At 58.4% G+C, this 20,303-nt stretch overlaps 6 protein-coding genes across 6 annotated transcripts; 3 read left to right on the top strand and 3 right to left on the bottom strand.

The window, feature by feature from the left end:
- Window positions 1-185: 185 nt before the first annotated feature.
- Window positions 186-7,226, bottom strand: EX895_005178 (uncharacterized protein; the record flags this gene model as incomplete). The annotated part of the gene is made up of 1 exon (XM_029885772.1): window positions 186-7,226. One exon carries the CDS (start codon window positions 7,224-7,226, stop codon window positions 186-188), a length of 7,041 nt encoding a protein of 2,346 aa, XP_029737624.1.
- Window positions 7,227-8,568: 1,342 nt separating this feature from the next.
- Window positions 8,569-9,619, top strand: EX895_005177 (uncharacterized protein; the record flags this gene model as incomplete). Its single annotated transcript, XM_029885771.1, has 2 exons — window positions 8,569-8,708; window positions 8,827-9,619. The coding sequence occupies 2 exons, from the start codon at window positions 8,569-8,571 to the stop codon at window positions 9,617-9,619; spliced, it is 933 nt and encodes a 310-aa protein (XP_029737623.1).
- A 785-nt stretch (window positions 9,620-10,404) lies between these two features.
- On the top strand, window positions 10,405-10,895 carry EX895_005176 (uncharacterized protein; the record flags this gene model as incomplete). The annotated part of the gene is made up of 2 exons (XM_029885770.1): window positions 10,405-10,506; window positions 10,581-10,895. The coding sequence occupies 2 exons, from the start codon at window positions 10,405-10,407 to the stop codon at window positions 10,893-10,895; spliced, it is 417 nt and encodes a 138-aa protein (XP_029737622.1).
- Window positions 10,896-11,000: 105 nt separating this feature from the next.
- On the bottom strand, window positions 11,001-12,128 carry EX895_005175 (uncharacterized protein; the record flags this gene model as incomplete). Its single annotated transcript, XM_029885769.1, has 1 exon — window positions 11,001-12,128. One exon carries the CDS (start codon window positions 12,126-12,128, stop codon window positions 11,001-11,003), a length of 1,128 nt encoding a protein of 375 aa, XP_029737621.1.
- A 528-nt stretch (window positions 12,129-12,656) lies between these two features.
- On the top strand, window positions 12,657-15,632 carry EX895_005174 (uncharacterized protein; the record flags this gene model as incomplete). The annotated part of the gene is made up of 1 exon (XM_029885768.1): window positions 12,657-15,632. The coding sequence occupies one exon, from the start codon at window positions 12,657-12,659 to the stop codon at window positions 15,630-15,632; it is 2,976 nt and encodes a 991-aa protein (XP_029737620.1).
- Window positions 15,633-15,752: 120 nt separating this feature from the next.
- EX895_005173 (uncharacterized protein) lies at window positions 15,753-19,382 on the bottom strand (the record flags this gene model as incomplete). The annotated part of the gene is made up of 1 exon (XM_029885767.1): window positions 15,753-19,382. The coding sequence occupies one exon, from the start codon at window positions 19,380-19,382 to the stop codon at window positions 15,753-15,755; it is 3,630 nt and encodes a 1,209-aa protein (XP_029737619.1).
- Between the last annotated feature and the right edge of the window lie 921 nt (window positions 19,383-20,303).

The following is a 20,303-nucleotide window of genomic DNA, read 5'->3' as shown; positions in this document are numbered from 1 at the left end:
CTCTTATTGCATTCTTAATACTCTTATTGCATTCTTAATACTCTTGGCCCAGCTTCAGCAAGCTTGTCACCGCTTTTAATCACCTCGATACCTCGCAACAAAGCAAACGGTTCACAGTATGGAATGATTCTTGAGATTGATTCTCGATTCTACGTGGGCATGGATTACAAAGAAGAAAGTACGCATCATTGAGCCGAATCGTACTGCTCTGCATCAGTAAAGAAACTGGCAAGGCGTCGACCTGCCATCTGGAGGAAGCTCTGTCGCTCCCTTGCATTGGCAACCAGGCCCGGTGGCAGCGAGAGGTATCCGATCTTCTCCTCCACCACGGGTAGCAATGATTCGGCCAGACCGTGCATCAGTGTGTTGCGGTCAAAGTGCGAGGCTGGCGCTGATCCGCCAGCAAATAGCGGTGCAGGCGACGACCTGGCTCCTGCCACTCCTGGAGTGAGGGTGCTTGTTCGCTCGGTGTTGAGCGTTCGGAAGAACTCGATATGTCGAATGAGCAGCACGAGGATAAGTTCGACCGCGTCGAGCTTCGACGTCGAGGAGGCACGCAGCGAAGCCTTGCGCGACGACAGCTGGCGCAGCGCCACAGAGCGTCGTTGGGCGGGGGAGAGCTCGCCTGCCGTCGCCTCGCCGAGTGTATCTCGGGCGATCTCGTCCAACTCGTCCTGGCGCACCGAGTCAACGTTCTCCAATAGCGTCTCGATGTTCTCCAGCCCTTGAAGCTCTTTGGAGACCGAATCCGTGTACTCGTCGAGCGCCGCAACCAATCCGCCGATGCTCGGCACCGTAGATGCAGCAGCAGAGGCTCGTTGCGAACGCAGGAAGCCTGCTCGAGACGAGTCGCCGTCGCCTCCATCCTCGCCTGCACCGTAAGGCGTACGCGATCGCTCGCGGCTAGCTGCCAAGGAAGGGATCAGCACCGGTCGAACCCTCGCGCTGTTACTGCCTCGTGCGTCGCTCGCTGCTTCGAGGTAAGAGAGAAGCGTCATCTGCAACCGCACCACCATCGCCCCTACCTTGGCACTGAACGCGGTTTCTTCTTCCACTCCTGCGCTGCCACCATTGTGAGGCGCCTCGCTCGAAGCACGCAGCGTACGCAGAGAAGCCGTCGGCACGCGAGACTCTTCCCGTTCCGCTTCGTTGTAAGGCACCACACGGGATCGCCACGAGGCGGTGTTGAGATAGACGGCGGCAAAGGCGATGATGGCAGTGTGGAAAGGCGCAAGCGGGTTGGGAGCTTGCTGGGCGTCGTCATCGAGCGAGGGCATGATCAGCACGAAGATCGCAACCACGAGATGAGCCTGACCCAGCTCTGCAAACGAGCAGAACTCCTGCAGCGGTGCACGCAGCACCGTCAGCAGTGCATCTCGATGGGCCGTCAGGAGCGCCAAAGCATGGCGAGGAGCCGCCGATGCAGATGTGGGGACCAATGGCTTGGACGCGCCGAAAGCACCTTGGCCCGATGCTGCACCGAGCGAAAGCGCCGAAGCAGCCGACGTGCTGGCAAGGATGCTGGTGGTCAGCTGGAGCACTGGCGTCAGCAACGCATTGTATCGCTCCGTGGCAGCGGGAAGGAAGCTGTCAAGGTCTACAAACTCCTGATCCTGGTCAGGGCGTGCAGCGAGGTAGTCCGACTGCGCGAGCACGTCAAAGATCTTGGCGTTGAGCAGTCGCTCGGCCCCATCCCGCGTCTGGGCCATGCGATTGAAGAAGGCCAGGCGTGCTTCGTACACGTAGAGTGCGTTGAGGCTGGCAGGGTCCGGACGCAGCGTCTCTTGCAATGCCAGGTCCGAGTCGCGCAGGGCGGTGACGAAGCTCTTGATGTAGCCCTTGCGGTCGAGCAAATCGAGGCACCTCGATCCGCCACGACGCGACGTGGTGTTGGAGGAAGGCGGTGCATCGAGCGCACACAGCTTGTCGAGCAGCGTAAAAGAAATGGTCTTGGACAAGTCGCTCGCATCGAGCGCATCTCGGCCAAGCACGTCCATAAGGCGTTCGGCATGCGAGAGCAGCAACGTTCGAGTGCGTGCTTCCAGGCTGCTCGTCTGCGAGCGGCCGCCAAAGATATTGGTGGTCGTGGTCGAGACAGCACCCACCGACATTGTGTCGTCAAAGTCGGTCGCAACGATCGAAGCAGTGTCATTAGCACCTGCATCACCGTTTGCATCGACACCGCCTCCCGATTTGACCAGCTGCAGGAAGTTGATAAGCGCCGAATAGAGGTTGCCACGAGCCAGAGTGGTCGTCTCAAGTCTCAGCACCGCATCGATGAGCGCACGGAGCGTTGTCAAGAGCCTGTCTACGGGAAGAGCGTCCACCGTCTCGAGATCCAGAGCGCCAGTCGTCAACTCGATACGGTGCTGGCGCAGCGAAGTAAGCAGCGAGAGCACAGCACCGGCGACGAGGTCAGCTGACGGCAGGTCGAGGACGCCGGCATCGGTCGAAGGCGTCGCAATGCGCGGAAGCAGCTCCGACAGGCAGTCAAACATGAGACCCGATCGGACGTCGGTGCGCAGCAAGCCTGCAGCACGCGCCAGCACCATGTCGAGCGTGTGTCGCCATGCCTGCAACACACGCCTGCGTGAGAAGGCGACTGCCCTCTTGGCATTCTGCGCTGAAGCCCACTGCAGCACAAATGCGGCTTGCTCCAGGAAAGGATTGGCTTGGCCCACGTCGCGCAGACTGCCCTTTTGCTGAAGAAGCGTCTTCTCCCGTACAATAATGGCGAGGACGGCGCTGAGGTCATACATACGAGGTCCAACAGCAGCGTCGGGTCGTTTCGCGAGCTCGAGTTGCTCCGGCGTGATGACGGTGATGTTCTGTCCCAGTGCCTCGCGGTCGTCGTACCATTCAAAGTCAAGGCTCTGCAGAATCTCGAGGAAGCGAACGCCGCCAAACGTGCGAACTTCGGCACCTCCTGCGCCGAGGCGGAAATCGCGTTCGGTACCGAGCAAGAGATCGTCCTCATCGACGCTGTCATCGGCATCGACACCGTCGCCTGCTCCGACCGTGGCGTTCGAGCCAAAGAGAGCAGCTACCACCCTTGCTGCTCGCGACTGCATGCCGGCATTGAGGAGCGAATGCAGTTCAAGCGCAGTGAGCTCGAGCAGCGAAGCACGCATGCGCAGCGAGGCAGTGACGCGGTCGATGGTCGTCTCGATCGCTTGGCCGTCGGCGAACTGCACCAGACCCAATGCCGCCGAGCTTGCAGTGAGAGCACCGCGCTCAGCAGGCACGAGCGAGAGGCTTCGCAACTGCTGGACGACATAGTCCTCCTTGGTGCGCAAGTATCGAAGCGTAGCTGCACTCGTGAATGGGTGGGTGCAGAGTCGCAGGACGAGCCAAGTGCACTTTTCGGCAAAGGTCGGAGAACGCTCGGCCAGGCTGAGGAAGCTGGCGCCATCGTTGTCTGACTCCGGGCGGAGAAGCGCAAGGATGGCGTGGATAGCGCTTGGAGCAGCCGTCTGCGCATCCGGGTCGATGATCACCTGCTCTTCAGGGCGTACCGCGCGCAAATCGTAGCCAAGCAAGAGATGCGCGACGTTGGGTGCGGGCTGATTGAGCTCAGTACCTGCCAGCAGGAGATTGATGATGGCAATTTGAATGGCCTCGACAGCGTCGCCAGACGCCAGAGCCGAGCTGCCCTCCAGGCTGCCACTAGACGCCTGCAGGTCCGCGTCTTCGTCTTGCTCGAACTGCGATATTCCGGCGAGAGCGTTGAGGGTCTCAATGACCTTAGCACTGCCGGCGTCTCCCGAAGACTCGGCTTCGAGTCGTCCAACGTAGCCAGCCTTGACGCGACCCGCCTCGTCGCTCATTTCGAGCAAGCCAACGAGGCGATTCATCTTGCGACGGTAGCCCATTTCGCCAAAGCGATCGACGGCACTGAAGGCGGCTGTGCGTGCGATGAGTCCTAGCAGACGGACCGAGAGCAGTGCTACATCGTCGCGTACACATTTAATGAGCAGAGCAATCTGCACAACAGACTCGTGAGCATGCAGCAGTTGAATGTCGAAGCTACTGTACGAGCTCGAGTTACCGACACGGGTCGAGACGTCAAAGGGAAGCTGAACGCCATTGAGGTGAGTGTCGACGAGCGTGGGTATGAGCACCTGCACAAAGAGATCCTGGTAACGCAGGACGCGGTCGAGAATGCTGAGGACGTGTCGCACGGACGATCCGTAGAAGAAGGTACTGGCGCGGTTCTGATTGATCGCTTCGAAGGCAGCAAGACCAGAGCCCGGTACGAGGATTCCGAGCATCTCTCCGACCATCTTGGATCCAGTGAGGATGCGACGCATGAGGAAGAAGCCGGGATGCGAAGCGAGCTGGGTGAGAAGCGCTGGGTCCGACACGGCATCGGCTCCCTCGCTGGTGCGCAGAAGAGCTGCTAAGTCGAACGAACGCAAGGAGCGTTCGACAAAGTCGAGGCAGGAAGCGACGACACGCCATTGTTCGGCGGGCTCGACATAGTCGCGCGTGCGTGCCTTGAGGAAGACGTGGTCGATGACAAAGTCGACGTACGGCTCGACAGACCGGAATTGCCGGCGTTGATGTTGTTGTTGTTGTTGTTGTTGTTGTTGCTGCTGCTGGTGGTATGCTGGCTGCGCCTGTCCCTGAATCTGCTGTTGCGTGTGCTGGTCGTACGAGACGATGGTGCTGAAAGGGTTGGCACCGGAAGCGGATGTTGAAGTGGAGTCCGCCAGCGCGTTCGAGCCCGCTGCGAGTGCACTTGGAGGGAGTTGTACGAGCGCTTTGAGGAAGTTGACAAAGCTCGTGGATCCAGGAAAGCTGCGGAGGGGCACTTCAAAGTTTTCGAGCTCGTACAGGACGCCCTTGGAAGCGAGCGGCTTGAAGGAAGGGCCGAACGAGGTGCCGTTGCTGTGGAGACGTGACTTGGCAGCAGCATCGTCCGAAGGGAGCAAGCCACATTCGTCAAAGCGGTCCCAGAGCTGTGTGGCTATGGCGGAAAAGCGGGCTTGAACTGCTGGGCTGCTGGTCGAGTGGTGGAGGAAGGCCGAGAGCGCGTCAAGAATGCTGGCCTTGAGCTCGACAGGGATTGGGCAGGTAAGCAGCGTAAAGAGCTTGTCGAGCGCGTTGTATGAAGAGTTTTGCAGCAGAGCATCGCGAGCGGGATGCGAAAAGTAGACGACGTTGCGCAAAAGCCGAACGAAGCCAATCAGAAGCGTCTCCTCGTTCTTTGGCATGGCCAGCGTCTGGTAACTGGAAGCGTGGAACGAGGACGAGTTAACAGCTTGGTGGAAGGTGTCGATGTAGTAGGTGATCCACTCGAAGAAGCGGCTCCATGAGACCAGGCGTCCTTCCCCGGTAGCTCCGCTTTGACTGCTTTCCTGGTCGAGCAATGCGTAGGCTTGGCTGGCGCTTTGAGGGCCCGAAGACATGGCAGCGAGCATGTTGAGCAGTGCACGTTGATGGCCTGGCTCGCGAACGTCGATGGCCCAAGCAAGGAAGCGGGTCGTGCGATTGTCGGGTCCCACCCAGAAGGGCAGTCCGGCCTCGGGTCGGCCTCGGCAGAGCAGCGCAATCAGGTCGAAGAGGGCCTCGATGTCGTATCTGCGCTCTGGAGGTGCGGATGCGCCGCCTCGGGCACCGACACCTCTGGAGAGGGCAAAGGCAGCATCCTCCTCAGAGCGCTGAATGCGTCTCAGCATGGGCAGCATCACCGAGGTGGTGCCAACCGCAAGATTGTGGATCTGTTGCACGACGTACTCGCGGAACTCAGGGTCCACCTCTGCATCCCAAGCATTGGTGTTGTTGTCGACAATATCACCAGCAGTGGCCTCGGCTTCGGCAGCGACGGCACCTTCTTCCTCGCCGAAGAGCGCATCGATGGTCTTTTGGCGGAAGGCGAGGATGCGCACGACAAGGAAGACGAAGGCGCCGCCGGCAGGACCGTCTGTGGTGCCTGCCGCTTTGGAGTCCTTGGAGAGCGAGGAGCCGGTGATAGACTGAAGCACGAGGTCCTGGATTTGCTCTTCAGAAATGGAGAGCTGCGTGCGGTAGGTTGGGTTGCGTGAGAATGCTTCGACGAGGAAGATGGACCATTGGAGTGCGACAGCACTGTTGAGCTCGCCGAGCGCCCACTTTTTGCGAGTGATTTCGGCGTGGGTGGAAGTGATGAAGGACTCGTCGTCGAGCAAAGCCTCGACCGTGTTGCGGAGCGTGCCTCTGCTTGCGCGATCCGCCATGGCCGCACGTGCATCTGGAGTCGCATCGATGGCACCGAGAAGCGCAGTGAGGATGTAGATGGTCATCTCGTCGTATGTCTCTGCAGAGACGGCAGCGAGCCAGCGGAGGACGGCCGAGATGTTGGAAGGTGTGAGGAGAGATGAGATGGACAGCAGGTAGAGCAAATGACCGAGTTCGCGTCTTTCCTCCCGCAGCCATCCGAGACGGTCGAGCTGGATTTCGTCGCTGAGTCGGCCGCTTACGGAAGTGGATGTGGGCGCTGGTTGCGTCACAGATTGGCTGCTGCCGAGGCCGAGGAAGTTGGAGGTCTGCGTCTGAATGCCATGATTTGAGCTAGGCGCTTCAAGGGAAACCTTGACACGTGTTGCCGACTGCTTGGCGTTGTCGATTTCTATGAGGATTCTTTCGGCGAGGGTGACTTTGCGGGTCGAAGTGGAAGGAGAGCCGATGGAGGTCTCGATGCTGACGAGCGACTCGACGAGCTGTTCCATCTTGAAGCCCATACGTTGCGCGTCTACATCGTCGTCAAAGGGCATGGTGAGCGCGTTGCGGAGAAGCTCCTTGAGGCACGCAAGCAAAGCCAGTCGTTCGCGATGGTAGAGGATGCATGCGACCTCGACAGCAGGACGGCCCCACTTGGCACGTCCGGCGAGGCCTTGCTGGAGCAATGAAGCAGCAAAGTGCTCCGAGACGTTGAGTTCGCGAGCGAGGAGAAGCGACTGCTGTGCAAAGTCCGGGTTGAGGTTCTGGGTGTTGCCATGGATGGTGATCTTGCCGGACTCGATCTCTTTGCGTTCGACATCGGAAGGCGGACGAACCTTGCCGAGGTTTGCGAGGTCGGAGCGGTTCCTGTCGATGGTGACGAACCAGTCGTTGGACCGCGAGAGTCGGACAGGATTGGATGCCGCCTCGTTGATGATGCGATGAAGGCGCTCGAAGCGTGCAGGCTCAAAGACGGCGACGCCGCCTGCTGCGCTCGAAGTAGAAGCGGTGGGAAGGGCAGGCATCGTGGCGATTCTTTGGATGCGTGGACGTCGGCTAGAAGGTCTACATGAACAAGCCGCACACGGCGATCAGTGCGGACTGATGAGAATAATGAAGGACAAGTAGCTCAGGCTCGCATCCCAGCTGGTATCGCGCAAGAGGGCGAAGAGTATGTGTGTGTGTGTGTGTGCCCGTCCGGCCGTTGCGAGGTGAGCGAGTTGAGAGAGGATAACGGCGGGAGCGGATGGTTTGATGAAGTGGAAAGTGCGAGACAGGAAGAAGACGATTGATTTGCTTTGTGACCCCAGCGTTGGATTTTGCTTTCCGCTCAAGAAGAGTGTTTGTTCTTCCGCGACGCGAAGAGAAGAAAACCCAGCACGGCACAGCACAGCGCATTCTCTTTCGTTCAGCGCCAAGCGTGATCGATCTCGTGTCTAGATCGGGAAATACCTACTCAGCCCGATGCAACCTCTATTTTCGTCGCCTCCTTTTTCTCAAGTTTGGATTTCTACTGCTAGGAAATGAGTTGAAGCTACCATCGACTTTCCACTAGAAACCCATGTCGATGCTACATAGGGTGATACGGCACTGTGGCATCTGCAGTCTCCACCTCCGTCGGCTTTTCTGCAGGAGACCGCAATATCAGGATACGCTACAGCTGACTGCATCCGGCGTTGACTTTCTCTCTTGCCATTTCAAGGCAACCTGTTCCCCTTTGCCGCTCAATCCCACCGGCAATGTTTCACCGGCGTCGACTGCAAGTCATCAAGCTAGAAAAACTCTTTCGAACTGCTACTTGCTTTTTCCCTCTGCAAGCGCTTGGAGAAGCTCAGACGAAGAGCATTTGAGTACGGCCTGACTTTTGGCAGTGAAACAACGGGCGTCGAGCGTACTGGCCAAGCCCTATATGTGGAACACGCCGATGAATCTGGTGCTGTGTATGAACTGTCTTTAAAGCACTGTAATGCTCATGCTGTGCAGTAGTATACTCTGATGAAGTCGCACGTTTTTGCCCCACTCGTTGCCACCTTTTGTACCTAGCCCATCTGGGTAGTGACCTCAAGCAAAAGGTATATAGGCCACCATCATCCCGCAACGATGCATCTTTCCCCTGACTTTGTTCCTCCATCTCTTCACAGATCCACTCACTTTCTTTCCACTCCTTCGACTTGCTGTGCAAGTTGCCATCGAGTTCGTTTGACACGACTCATCTCCTGCTTCCCTGATCAGATTCACGCATTTCCCAAGATCCTTTGATAGGCAACGGTCTTCTCCTTTCCACCTTCCTCTTCTACCCTCTTTTTCTCTTTCGCCTCGCTTGCGTTTCTTCCAAAATCGAGCCTGCACCACCCACTCCTTTTCAAGATGGCATTTGTTTTCCACAAATCGACCCTCGTCGTCGCCTTGTTCGCAGCAAGCGCCGGCTTCTTTGCACCCACCTCCGTCGTCGCTACGGACGCGACGATGTACTTTGATTGCTGCAAGCCGAGTGGCAGTTGGCCACGGTGAGTAGTTTTCAGCTTCCAGTCGCTCTGCAGCGAGCCCAGATAGTGATTGCGGGACGTTGGAAGGTGCTCCGTGTTGACCCGTCCCTTTTCTCTCCATTTTCGTGTCCTTTCGCAGCAAGGCCCCTGTATACAACCCCGTTATTACGTGTCTCGCCGACGGCAAGACCATCGTAACCGGACCCAAGCGAGACCAACCCAACTCCTCCGGATGCGGTGGCGGCTATGAATTTCAGTGTAGCTGCCAGCAACCCTGGACGGACGCGGTCAACCCTGAAGTGGGCTACGGGTTTGCTGCCATGACAAGCGCCACCGAGTCTGAGAACGAGTGCGCCTGCTTCGTCGCCGAGTTCTCCGGATCCAAAGCGGGCAAAGTCAATACGCTCTTCTACCAAGTCATCAACGATGGTGTTGACGTCACCAGCGATGGTCTCGACATCCTTGTTCCTGGTATGGGCATCGGCGCTATGAACGAAGGCTGCAAGAACCAGTGGCCCAACAGCGACATCTCCAGGTGGGGCAAGCAGTACGGCGGTCTCGACCATGACGCTGCTGGATGCGCCAACCTGCCCAAGGACCTCCAGCATGGTTGCATGTGGCGGATGACCGACTGGGGTGACTCGGTTACTATGAAGGCCAAGCCTAAGCGTGTGAGATGCTCCAAGGCTCACATCGACCGCACTGGTTGCCAGAGGAAAGATGAGCCGGCTGCTACCTTCCAGGGTCACTACGACGCCTCGCACAATGGTCCTGCCCCCGATGGTTACACTCCCAACTCAGCTGTCTGCGGTATAGGAGGCAGTGGTAGCTCGCAGCGTTCGGCTGATCAGCCCTTTGTCGCCAGGCGTCACCATTTGAGCAATTCGGCGGTCCACAAGGATGCTTCAGATGTCAGTGTTTGCAAAGCCTGAATCAGAGACGGTCCCGTTTAAAACCACTCATGCTCGTGCTGATGATTGTGCATAGCAATCGACATCAATACCGACAACAATCTCAACATCATTCTCAACTTTGCTTTATTTTGCTGTATTATCGTGTGTTCTCGCGTAGATATCCGTTTTGATACGGCTTGACAAGCCTATCGTGAACTTCTTCGGGCGATATCGACCTTCTCGCAGAAACGAAAGGCAGGGTGCTCGAGCCCCTTCGACCTGCACAACATAGCACACGCGCAAACAGACGTGCCAAGACAGCAATCAGCTTTCAAGCTCCACACGTCAGATGAAAGCTGATCTCGCAGTGCTCTGTTGACGGTGGGTCGCTTTGATCCCCACTCAAGAGCTGATCAGGTCTCTGGCACACATTTTCGGCAGTGGCGTGCATAAACCTCTTTTTGGTTTCGAAGTTCGAAGGCGCGAAATTAGGGCGGTGGGGCAGTGCGTCGGTTGGCTGATCGGCTCTGGTAGGTGATTGGACTTTCGACAGCTGTCAATTTGCTCATCTGTCACTTAGCTGCTCATGATACTGTATGCCTCACCCTCATACTGGTAGTGCCGCCCTCGGTGCTGCTAGTTCATGGCGTTGTATCGGGGTGTGAAGGGGCAGAAATGCATAAATACAGACTCTTCTGCAGATGTGCTTTGCTCTTCTTGAATAAAGCATGCTACATTCGCCAATCTTCTTCTGATCACTGAACCCTTCCAATCAACTCGCTGTCAACCCTTGCAGATCCACTTCTGACCATTCATCGCAAACAATGTGCATCTTCGAAGACCTTTCCGCCTCGCAGCCTGCTATCAAGCCGGTGGTGATCGAGTACGAGGTGCGCGTGTGCAAGCAAGAGGAGTACATCGCCCAAGTAAGTCTCACCCCAGCCATGTTCACAGACGTATCCAGACAGCGACTGACCATCCTGTATCCAATCTCTGGCAGTCGTCGAGCGAGAAGCACTGCAGTCCCCCCGCATACGAAGCCAAGCCACGTTCGATTGTGACCGTTAGCGCGCCCCGTCCTAACGGCAGCATTCTCAGCCGCATCTTCGGCCGCAGCTCCAAGAAGTCCGCTGCTGCTCGAACTGTACAGGGGCTGCCGAGCTACCGCGAGGCCGAGCTGATGGAAGCCTGGGCTAAAGTCGGCATTGATGTCAACGACCGCAAGCATGGGCCTTGTCCTCAGTGCACGCCTGACGAGCTGCTGAGTGCTATGGATGGGCTGTTTGGCGCTCGCACTGACGCTAAAGCTGCTTGATGCGCGATGGTCCTATCTTCGCATACACTGTATACCCACACAACCACTCGTACCGAATACTGTTTCAGCAATGTCAATCGCTTACATTGAGCAACGTATCGCTTTTCACCGCGACAATTCGGCAGTCTGGGCTTCGCCCGTATCCTTCTGTGGCACAACCACCTCCGACTCCGGCTTGTCCTCCTTCAGAGACCCATTCCAAGCCCATTCGACAAAGGCCGTGGCTTTCGTGAACACGGCCTCCTTGGCCTGCTTCTCCTCCTCGGACAGCCAACCGTCGGGCATCTGTGTCCAGCCGTGCTTCATGTTCGCCACGTCTTCAACGACCAGGTGCTCGGTCCTGTCGTGTGCCTGCACCTTGTCCACCCACTCCTTGGACTGTTCTGCCAGTGTGTCCATTTCGCACAGCACCAGAAACACACGTGCAGCCGGATGGAGTGAGTCGAGCGACGCCAAGCCGGGCGATACGCGCGGGTGATCCGTCTGGTCGCGGTCGGCGTAGGTGGGTGCGAGCGAGTCGGCGACTTGTGTCCAGAATGCTGAGGGCAGCGCCATGTGTTCTGGGCGAGACCGCTGAGAGGGGAGCTGGCGAAGGTCGAAGGATGGGTAGAAGAGAAGGAGTGGGATAGGGGCTGGATGGTCGCGTGCGAACTTGCTCGGCCACTCGACGTCGAGTTCAGGAGGCTTGATGTGGAGCGCGAGGTTGAGTGCTAGGTTGCCGCCGGAGCTGAAGCCTGACACGGCCACTTTGGCTGCGTCAAAGCCAAAGAGAGTCGTTTCGGAGCCCGTCGAAGTATTCGTTGAAGGCACTTGGATCTGTTCTATTGTACCGTCTTGCAGCTCTCGTCTATGTTGCTCGTTGATCGCTGCGGCTCCGCTCTTTGCGATCTTTGCCTTCTCGGATGCTATCCTCGCAGAGATGGCTTGGCGGAGAGGTTTGTAGCCCGGAAAGTCGTCATCGAGGATAGCGCTGAGCACGTCCTCACCGTCCTCAATGGCAGCGGGGAAACGATGGAAGGGACCCATTCGATAATCGACGCTGATCACAATGCTGTCCAGCTGCCTCGCCATGTACGCGCAGAAAGGCGCTTGCTCCAAGCATGATCCGAGGTAGAATCCGCCTCCGTGGAAGTCGACGAGGACAGGCGCCCCTTCGGCTGGTGCACTGTCGTACAGGCTTTGCGGGACAAAGATGTGAAGCGGAATGGAGTACTCTTTGGATCTAGAGGGCATGTGGAAGACGAACGGATGTGGACCCTCTGGCGATGTCCATTTGAGTGTTGAGAGCGGCACAGCGCGTGGAAGGCGGACGAGCGCGGTTCGCCATAATACGTCGAAAGGGACCGAGCGGATCTTTCGGTATAGTGAGGACATGGTTGATAAAGCTCTCTCTCTTTGGACCATGTGAGCTAGGTGGTGGTGATGGTAACAGGTAGAGTGGATGCTGACAGAGACCCTTGTGTGGCTGACTCTCCCCCGCACTGACTCAACTGCCGATGCACGATGATGATCCTTTCCAGTTTTTTTGCGTGCATGACGCATGCATTGCGAGGGTGAGAATGTGTTTTCCTTCGGCCTAACAAATTGCAGGGTTCGACGTTTTCGGACGCGTCGCGGTGACTCTCTTGGCGGAGAGACCAACACTTTCCGACGTTTGCTCAGCATCAGAATCGTGACTGTCACCATCACTATCTCCACCGCATCCTCACTCTCGCCACTGCTGCAGGAATCGATGCTGGTGATCATTGTACTTGCTTCAAGATGATTGCTGAGCTGCTGGCCATGCTAGCAGGTCACCCCTCCAGCCTATTCGCTTCTTCATCTACGCCTTCTCCGACATTCAAGATCAGAGATGACCTCAACTTCCTGCATCCATCCGAGATCGAGATTCTCAATCACCTCGCCACATACTATACCCGCTACAACCGCATCAAGTCGTTCGCTGAGGTGCAGATCGAAGCTGCTCGTCAACGTGCAGTCCGTGCAGCGCTTCGTGCCAACTCCCTTGCTAGCCACAGCTCTACTAGTGCCAAGGATGCACAGGCCGAGCTCGAACAACAGCCGACGCTTCACCTTGTACCTCTTTGCTCGACTCTGCTCTTGATTCTGGCCGACTACCATGCTTTGGTTCTGCACACCGAGAGGCTGGTGCTCGACAATGATGTGGAGCTTGTCGCGAGGACAGGGTTTGTCAGTTTAGCCAACCTGAGGGCGCGCTTCGAGCCATGGGATGCGCCACTGACGGCCCTCGACGATCTAGTGACACTGTTGCTGCGAGGGCCCAGTACGGGAAGAGATGTCGCATTTGCAACTGAGCCAGAATCCGCAGGCGCTCGACAGGAGGGCCAACGGGACGGGGTTGCTGCAACGTTTCCCGCAGCGTGGACCGGAGGATTGCTCATCGACCTGCTCAGCTTAAAGGCATCCACTGGCGTCGAACGCGTCGCTGCGCACATGACTCGTCTGCGCAGCGCCGTCGAGGACAGCTGGATGCAGCACCTCGCAGCCTGGGTCTGTCGAGGCGAGATCCACCGCCCTGGTGGCATTGCCGATCCCCATGCTTCTAAACGCAGTTTAGTTTCACGGGACCAGCTCGTCCACTGGATCGACGCAACCGATGCAGATGCCCACAACGACCACCTTGCCGCCGTCGCTGCAAGCGGAGACGGTCTCGCAGACTGGGCTGCCTCCTCTGGTAACACCTGGGCTTTCCGACCAGATGCGCTTCCTGCCTCCATCTCCGACACCACCGCCGACTCGATCCTGTACGTTGGCCGAGCGCTTTACACCATCCGCTATGCCAGCGCCTCCTCTGCGCAGCTCGAGCACACGCCAAGCCGCCACACGCGACTCTCCGGCCCTCCGGACACCGTCATTCAGCTGCACGAATCGGCGCTCGCTCAGCCAGGCGTACGCCCTAGTCGGCCCTCGGACCTGGATCGTGCCATCCATTCGCTCAGAAATGACGTCTCAGAGTGGATCTTTCGCCATATTCTTACGACTTCGGTTGTGCATTCTTCTCTGCAGTGCTTGGGCGACTACTTTTTGCACCGCAACGGGCCATACATGCTTTCGCTGCTCGACGAGGTGGAGACTATGAGGAAGAACAAGCTGTACCGTGCGAGGTCGGCTGCTGCTAGCGTGATTCGGTCGAGCGATCTGGAGCTGTCTCTGCGAAGGGCGACGGTGGGGACGTGGGCGGAGGACGATCCGTCGTTGCAGAGGTTGCGCTTTGTTTTGCCGAAAGGTGGGTATCGGCCGAGCCTTGCCGGTGCACGTACAGCCAAAGTTAGAGGGACGGCGGCTATCAACACGAATGCGGATACGGCGGGGAGCGGTGCGGCTATAACCAGTCTGCAAACCACTCGCTTCGACGACTTCTTGATCGGCGTCCCTGCACAGCTGCACTATACGGCCGTCTTCCCGCTTGACCTCTTCCTCTCTGCGTCGGACCTCGCCGCCTACTCGCGCATCTTTTCGTACCTCATCGCCATCAAGAAGGTCCACGCGAGGGTGCTGGACTGTTGGATCGCCCTCAGCAAGAACCAGCGGGGTCGCCGCAAGTTTACGGGCACCGGCGAAGGAGGCGTCGACGCCAGAGAGGAGAAGCAACGTGCGCGGCTGCTGCGATGCAGCTGGGGACTTGTGAGGAAGATGAAGTGGTTTTTGGACACGCTCCTGGGCCATTTCCAGACGGATATCATTGATGCGCAGTTTGGCGCTTTGACAGAAAGGCTTGGAGGGGCGAGTGCGGGCGTGCATGAACCGCTAAGAGGGGGAGGAGCAGGAGGGAGGACGCGGAAGGATTCGGAGCATCAGCCGCAGCAGCAGTCGCAGCACAGAGCAAGTTCGCCAGTCGGATCCGTCGTCGCGCACAGCGAGGCTTACGGAGACGAAGGAAGACCAAGAGTCATCAGCGGCTCTTTGTCGCGCGCTACGACCGTAGTCGGAGGGGCAGGCAGTGGTCGAACGAATCGAAGACTGGCATTCCCGGTCTCCGGTCCCGCTTCGTCGACTTTTGCTCCGGCAGCCGGGGTACGAGCGGGGCGCAGGTTTGTCTCGACGTCGACCCGGCCCGACTCTGTCCTCGATGGCGCAGACACGATCCGCAACGACGGTACTGAAGCTCTGGCCGCTGAAGACGTGGAAACGGATGCAGTGTTGGATTTCGCATCGTTGCGGGCATCGCACTCGGCGTTTCTCGCGTTTGTGCAAGATGGCCTGCTGCTCTCTTCCCCGCTTGCGTCGAGTATGGTGAGATCCGTGCTGGACATATGCGATCGCTTTGCCGGTACGGTGGAGCGGTGGGGAGGCGATGTGCTGCCGCCGCTGCTGACCACCTCCTCGGTGAACGCGGACCACAGTTCGGCGATCGACGAGCGTCAGACTCTAGTGGACAGTACTGCAGCCGAGATCGAGCGAGAGCTATCAAGCTTTTTCAAGCTCCTCTCGACGTCCACGTCGAGCACGGGATCGTACCAGGCGAATGCGTCTGCGACGGGCGGCGGAGGGGCAGCAGCGGACGAGAGCGGGCTCGGATCACTCTCGATGTCGGTTGTGCAGCTCCACATGTCGAGGGGCGAGGGCAAGGGGGAGCTATTGACAGGCGCTACTTCGGCACGCAAGCACTTGGAACAGCTGCTGTTGAGATTGGATTACAGCGGATACTTTGCGGAGCAAGCGCAGCGGCAGAGGGTTGGGTTGGAGGCGAGGTTGGATAGCGCCCTTCGCCAATGATTGGCGCTCCCTTTTCGGGGGGTCACACGTCTCAGCAATTGAAGATCACACACGAGCAGTACACGGGATGCGTTTGAGTTGAATGAAGGCGTGTTGCTTCTCGTCCACGACAGCTGAGGATTACGACTTCGCACGCTTCTTCTTGCTAGAACCGATCGACACGGTCCAGCCGTTGGCAAAGGCCACCTGCACCTGCCTCACCATGGCCCACACCCACACGACGGCAAAGCACGGCGTCGTCAGCAAGACATTCAGCACGGGATAGATGTCCGGATATCGGGTCCACACCGCCGCCTGCAGCCCGGGGGCCAAACGCGGCGCCAGCACTTCCACGAGGTGAAGCCCGACAGCTGCGAGGTAGGTGAGAGTGCTGAGTCTGCGGAAGAAGGAGGCGTTCGCGCTGGCTGCTGCCCGGATGCTAGCGAGCGGGTGGAAGGGGATCGAGAGGTTGCCGATGATCCAATTCCATGCGAGTATGAGTGTGACGTACTGCAGGCTCTGTCCGTCCTTTTTCAACAGCGGATACAAGGAGAATGTGGCCATGTTGTTGAACCATACGCTCCACTCCCAGTCGCGCGCGGAGGTGATATTGCCGCCCCACGTGTCACCCTTAGCGCCGAGGAGGAGCGTCATGGGCAGCAGCGGCAGCAGGATCGACTTCTCGTGTGTCTGAAACCCGAACAGGAAGAACGCACTCGAGACGCTCAGCAGGCCGTACGGCAGCATTTGCGCTGCAGGCGACGGCAGGGTCGATGCTACGGCCCGTGCGGCGCCTGCAGTTCCAGCGTGATGCTGCGGGTAGTCAGAATCGTGCGAGAGCGTGGCGAGAGCGTCCTGCGGTGGTCCGACGTGGCTGATGCGACCGCTGATGGATTTCGAGACCGACCCAGCCAGCAGCGATTCGATCTCAGAGCGCGCCGGTGCACCAGCAGCTGACCCGATCACTGACGGCGGCCGTCGACTACGAGACTTATTCGATGCCGCCGCCACTGTGCCTGCCTTGACACTCCCCGCAACGCTGCTGCTGCCCGCAGCACTCTTTCCGACCGCCACCGTCTCGTGCGCCACCATCATCTCCATCCTCGCGGTCTGACTTGCGGCCCAAAACAACAACACGCACCCCGGCAAGATGGCCACCAACGTTACCGCCAGGCTCAACCTCGCCAACGCTGTCGCCTCCATGACATTCTTCAGCTTGAAGCGCGCCGGCAGCGGCAGCACCGACAGAAAACACCACACATTGGCTACCTTATCCTCGAACAGCCCCCTCGCCAGCGGGAAGATGCGGTGCACCACCTGCGCCGCCTGCTGCAAGCTCGTCAGCCACGGCGCAAACACCACGCCGAACGTGCCGACCACCGCGAGCCCAAGGCCGATGAACAGCGTCAGACCGCGCTCCGGATCAATGCGCGCTAGACCAACACACCGCCCCAGCATGACAGCGAAGACCGCGGGCGCATAGTACAGCGCCATCTGCTTGAACGACAAACTCAAGCAAAAGAATATCGCGGCGGCGACGTATTCGTAGCTGAGACGGCGCGAGAGGTCGGCGACCGCTTGGCTGCGAGCACGTCCTCTTGCAGCAGCAGTGGAAGACGAAGCAGCGGCGTCCGGGTTGGGCAGCGTTGTGTGTAGGAGCGCGAAGCAGGCGGCGCTGAAACCGAGCATGATGCTGTTGTACTGGAAATGGCCGTGGTCGACCAGGATGAGTGCCGGCTGGAGGAGGATGGACATCAGCGCGATGGCTTGTGTGCGTCGACCGCGTCCTTCGAGCTTGTGCGTGACGAACAGCGTGATAGCGGGCAAGTAGAAAAGCAAATCGCCAACGACGACGGTGGCGCGCATGAAGATAGCCGTCGCCGCATCTTCGTTCCCGCGCGACGTCTCGAAAGCAAACCCAGCGGCGGTAGAGGGAAACAGACGCGCTGCATAGCCGCAAGCCAAGCTGACCCATGCCGTGAGCGGAGGATAGTCGAGTCCCCAATACTGCAAGTCGTAAAAGTACCACTTGGATGTAGGAAGATGCAGAGTGAGTTCGATCCAGTGGCGTTGCGCCTCAAAGTCGCCGTGCAAGGGTTCGACGCCTCGACCGCTCCAATCGCCTCTGCCCACGATCCAGCGAACCAAAAATGAGACGAGCAGCACAACCGGCACGATGGTCGCCTTGAGTTGTTCTTTAGCCAGCCAGCGGATCAAGCGACGTATGGGCGTCTCTGCTTGCGAGCCGAGGCCAGACAGTGCGTACAGGTCGCGCAGTGCATGCGGGGGCTTCTGCACTGCCGTTGATGTCGCTAATGGTTTTCTGCGCGGATCTAATGCCTTGTCAGGCGAGAGGAGGCCGACGAGGGAGGTGTCAATCTCCTTCCTTCTACGCCGTCCACTCTTGGATGTGACAGATTCTGTACCGAAAGTAGGAGGGATCGAAGGGAGCGGAGGTCGAGGCCCATCCATCGAGACAGGGCGTGAAGCGCTCTTGACGGAGCTCTTGCGTCGACGTCGTGGAACCAGATCGGGTTGTTCTGCCGCGCCGTTGCCGGGATCTGCTATTGCGGTGGATGGAGCTGCCGAAGCATTTGAAATCGGGGTGTCCCCCGACTTGGCGCGCCATTCTTCTATGGTGTCGATGGTACGCGATTCTGCCTCTCTGCTGAGTTCGAGAGACGCCATCAGAGCTGGATGGTCGGAAGAAAGGGAAGAGTAGCCGCTTGGATCACGGCGATTCGAGTTCGCGCTTACCTTCCTTCGACTGCGGGGCGACTCTGGACCGGCACTCAACACTCCTGCGCTGAGCCCGGAAGCAGAGCCTGCTTTGTGTCGACGGCGCCGCGTGCCAGCCTCGCTGAGAGCTGCTGCTCGATTGGGTCGATCCACGCGGTCGAAAGTGGCGAGAGCGCCGAGACTGGGAGAAGATTTGAGAGCGGCGGGAGCTTGAGAAGCGCGGAGCCAGTCGTCTAGATCAAAACCCGACGGTCGAGAAGCAAGGTTGTTAGACGGTTGCCGTTGACGTGAATAGTGTACATCTGGCTGTGGAATCTGTGAATGTTGTTGTTGAGCAAACGTGTCGACGGCAGGGGCAAGGTGTCGGGATCGAGGAGCGGCGCTAGAGTGGTTGCTAGGTGGATAGGTAGATCTGCCCTGCTTAGCAGGTAATGTGAGCCTAGACTGAGTGAGCCCACTGTTGCTGCCGGCGTGTGCATTGTAGCGTGCGTTGGAGGCAAATAGCGGAGCGGGAAGAACACTGCTGCCGAAGGAAGAATATGAATCCGTGCGGCCTCTTCTGCGTTTGGACTGGCCCAGCAACAGGCCGATGGATTCGTCCTCGTCAACGTCGTCGGTCTGTGCTACGATACGCGAAGCGGAGGGAGAGGGATCTGGTATGTGCGACGATGTCGAGGGTGAAGCATGAGCATCTGGCGACTGTGTGCTTGCGGGGCCGAGGTGATGTCGCGAAGAAGCTGAAGACTTGAGCGCTGCAGATGATCTCAAGGTGGGAGAGCGTGGGAGAGTTGCATCGCGTTTGGAAGTGGAGCGCAACGAGCTGTACTGAGACGGATGGATAGGAATGCCGAACTGGTCGAGCTCATCGGTGCGAGCAGAGCTGCTGTTGAAGTGGCTCTGTTCCTGGATCCACTTTGCGGTAGGATGGGCAGCAGAAGCGTCGTCGGTGATCTCGTCTCGGCTGCCATTCCTGTTGCGAGAAGAGAAGAGCTTTTCTGGCCTCTCTTGCCAAGAGGTGAAGGCGTTCGACATAGCGCCAAGCAGCAGTGCCTAGAGCGTGTGGCGGTCTCTCACCGTGGTTGTTCCCAGGTGTGTCTACCCTTTAGCTTCGAGGCGCGTTCAGGGGAGGCCAAAAGACACGCGCATGTGTGCCGGTGCGGCGATTCTGGAATGTTGATGAGCGCTAGCGGTGCTCTGTTGCAGCATGCGATGGTACCATCAATGATGAGCGGCTCTGCGAGGTGATGCTAGCGAGAGGGGGTGGGCCGGACGAGAAGGAGGAGGAGGAGGACGACGACGACGACTGTCAGAGTGTTGGTCTGAGTTGGCTCAAGCGCAGGCCGAAAGGCTAATTTCACAGGATCGACACTCGTCGGTGCAATTCGGCAGCGTTTCAAAGCATCGAGTGCATCGCAGCACAGCACAGGGAGCTGCACTCCTTGACGCGTATTTTCTTTCTGTTCCTCTCTGTTGTTCATTTTCAGCCGTGACAGAGTGTGGGGAACCGTGTCGCAGCTTCGAGCTAACCGGCTCAAAATCATAGCCGTGAGCCAGACGTCGCACGGGGGCAATTTTCGTTGACTGTTAAAGTAGCCAGCAAGGTAGCTTATGCTCAAGGTAGCCAGCAACGTAGAGACCAACTTGGCTGTGACGCAGGCGGTCCAGCATGATCCAGGTCATATGGTCGCATGCATGCCACCTGGTACTGACGTGAGCAAGCCGATGTTGTGACTGAGCAGCAGAAGGAGTGTTCGTACTGAGGTCAACCGGCGATGCATCCCAGTTCCAGAAGGTGAACAGCGTGCGTGTCGCTCGAACACGGTGCTTGTTGGAATGCTTTGAGCGAGGATCAGGGCGATGCAGTCCCGATTTGCGATCTTTGTCTACTCGCCCAGAACAAGAAGCAAAGCGGTGATTGACTCGGATCCGTCGTCCGGAGTCAAGAAAACCCAA

This window comes from Sporisorium graminicola, chromosome SGRAM_6 (assembly GCF_005498985.1).
Source record: "Sporisorium graminicola strain CBS 10092 chromosome SGRAM_6, whole genome shotgun sequence".
In the NCBI taxonomy this organism is placed as follows: domain Eukaryota; kingdom Fungi; phylum Basidiomycota; class Ustilaginomycetes; order Ustilaginales; family Ustilaginaceae; genus Sporisorium; species Sporisorium graminicola.
This window is presented reverse-complemented; position numbering and strand designations above follow the sequence as displayed.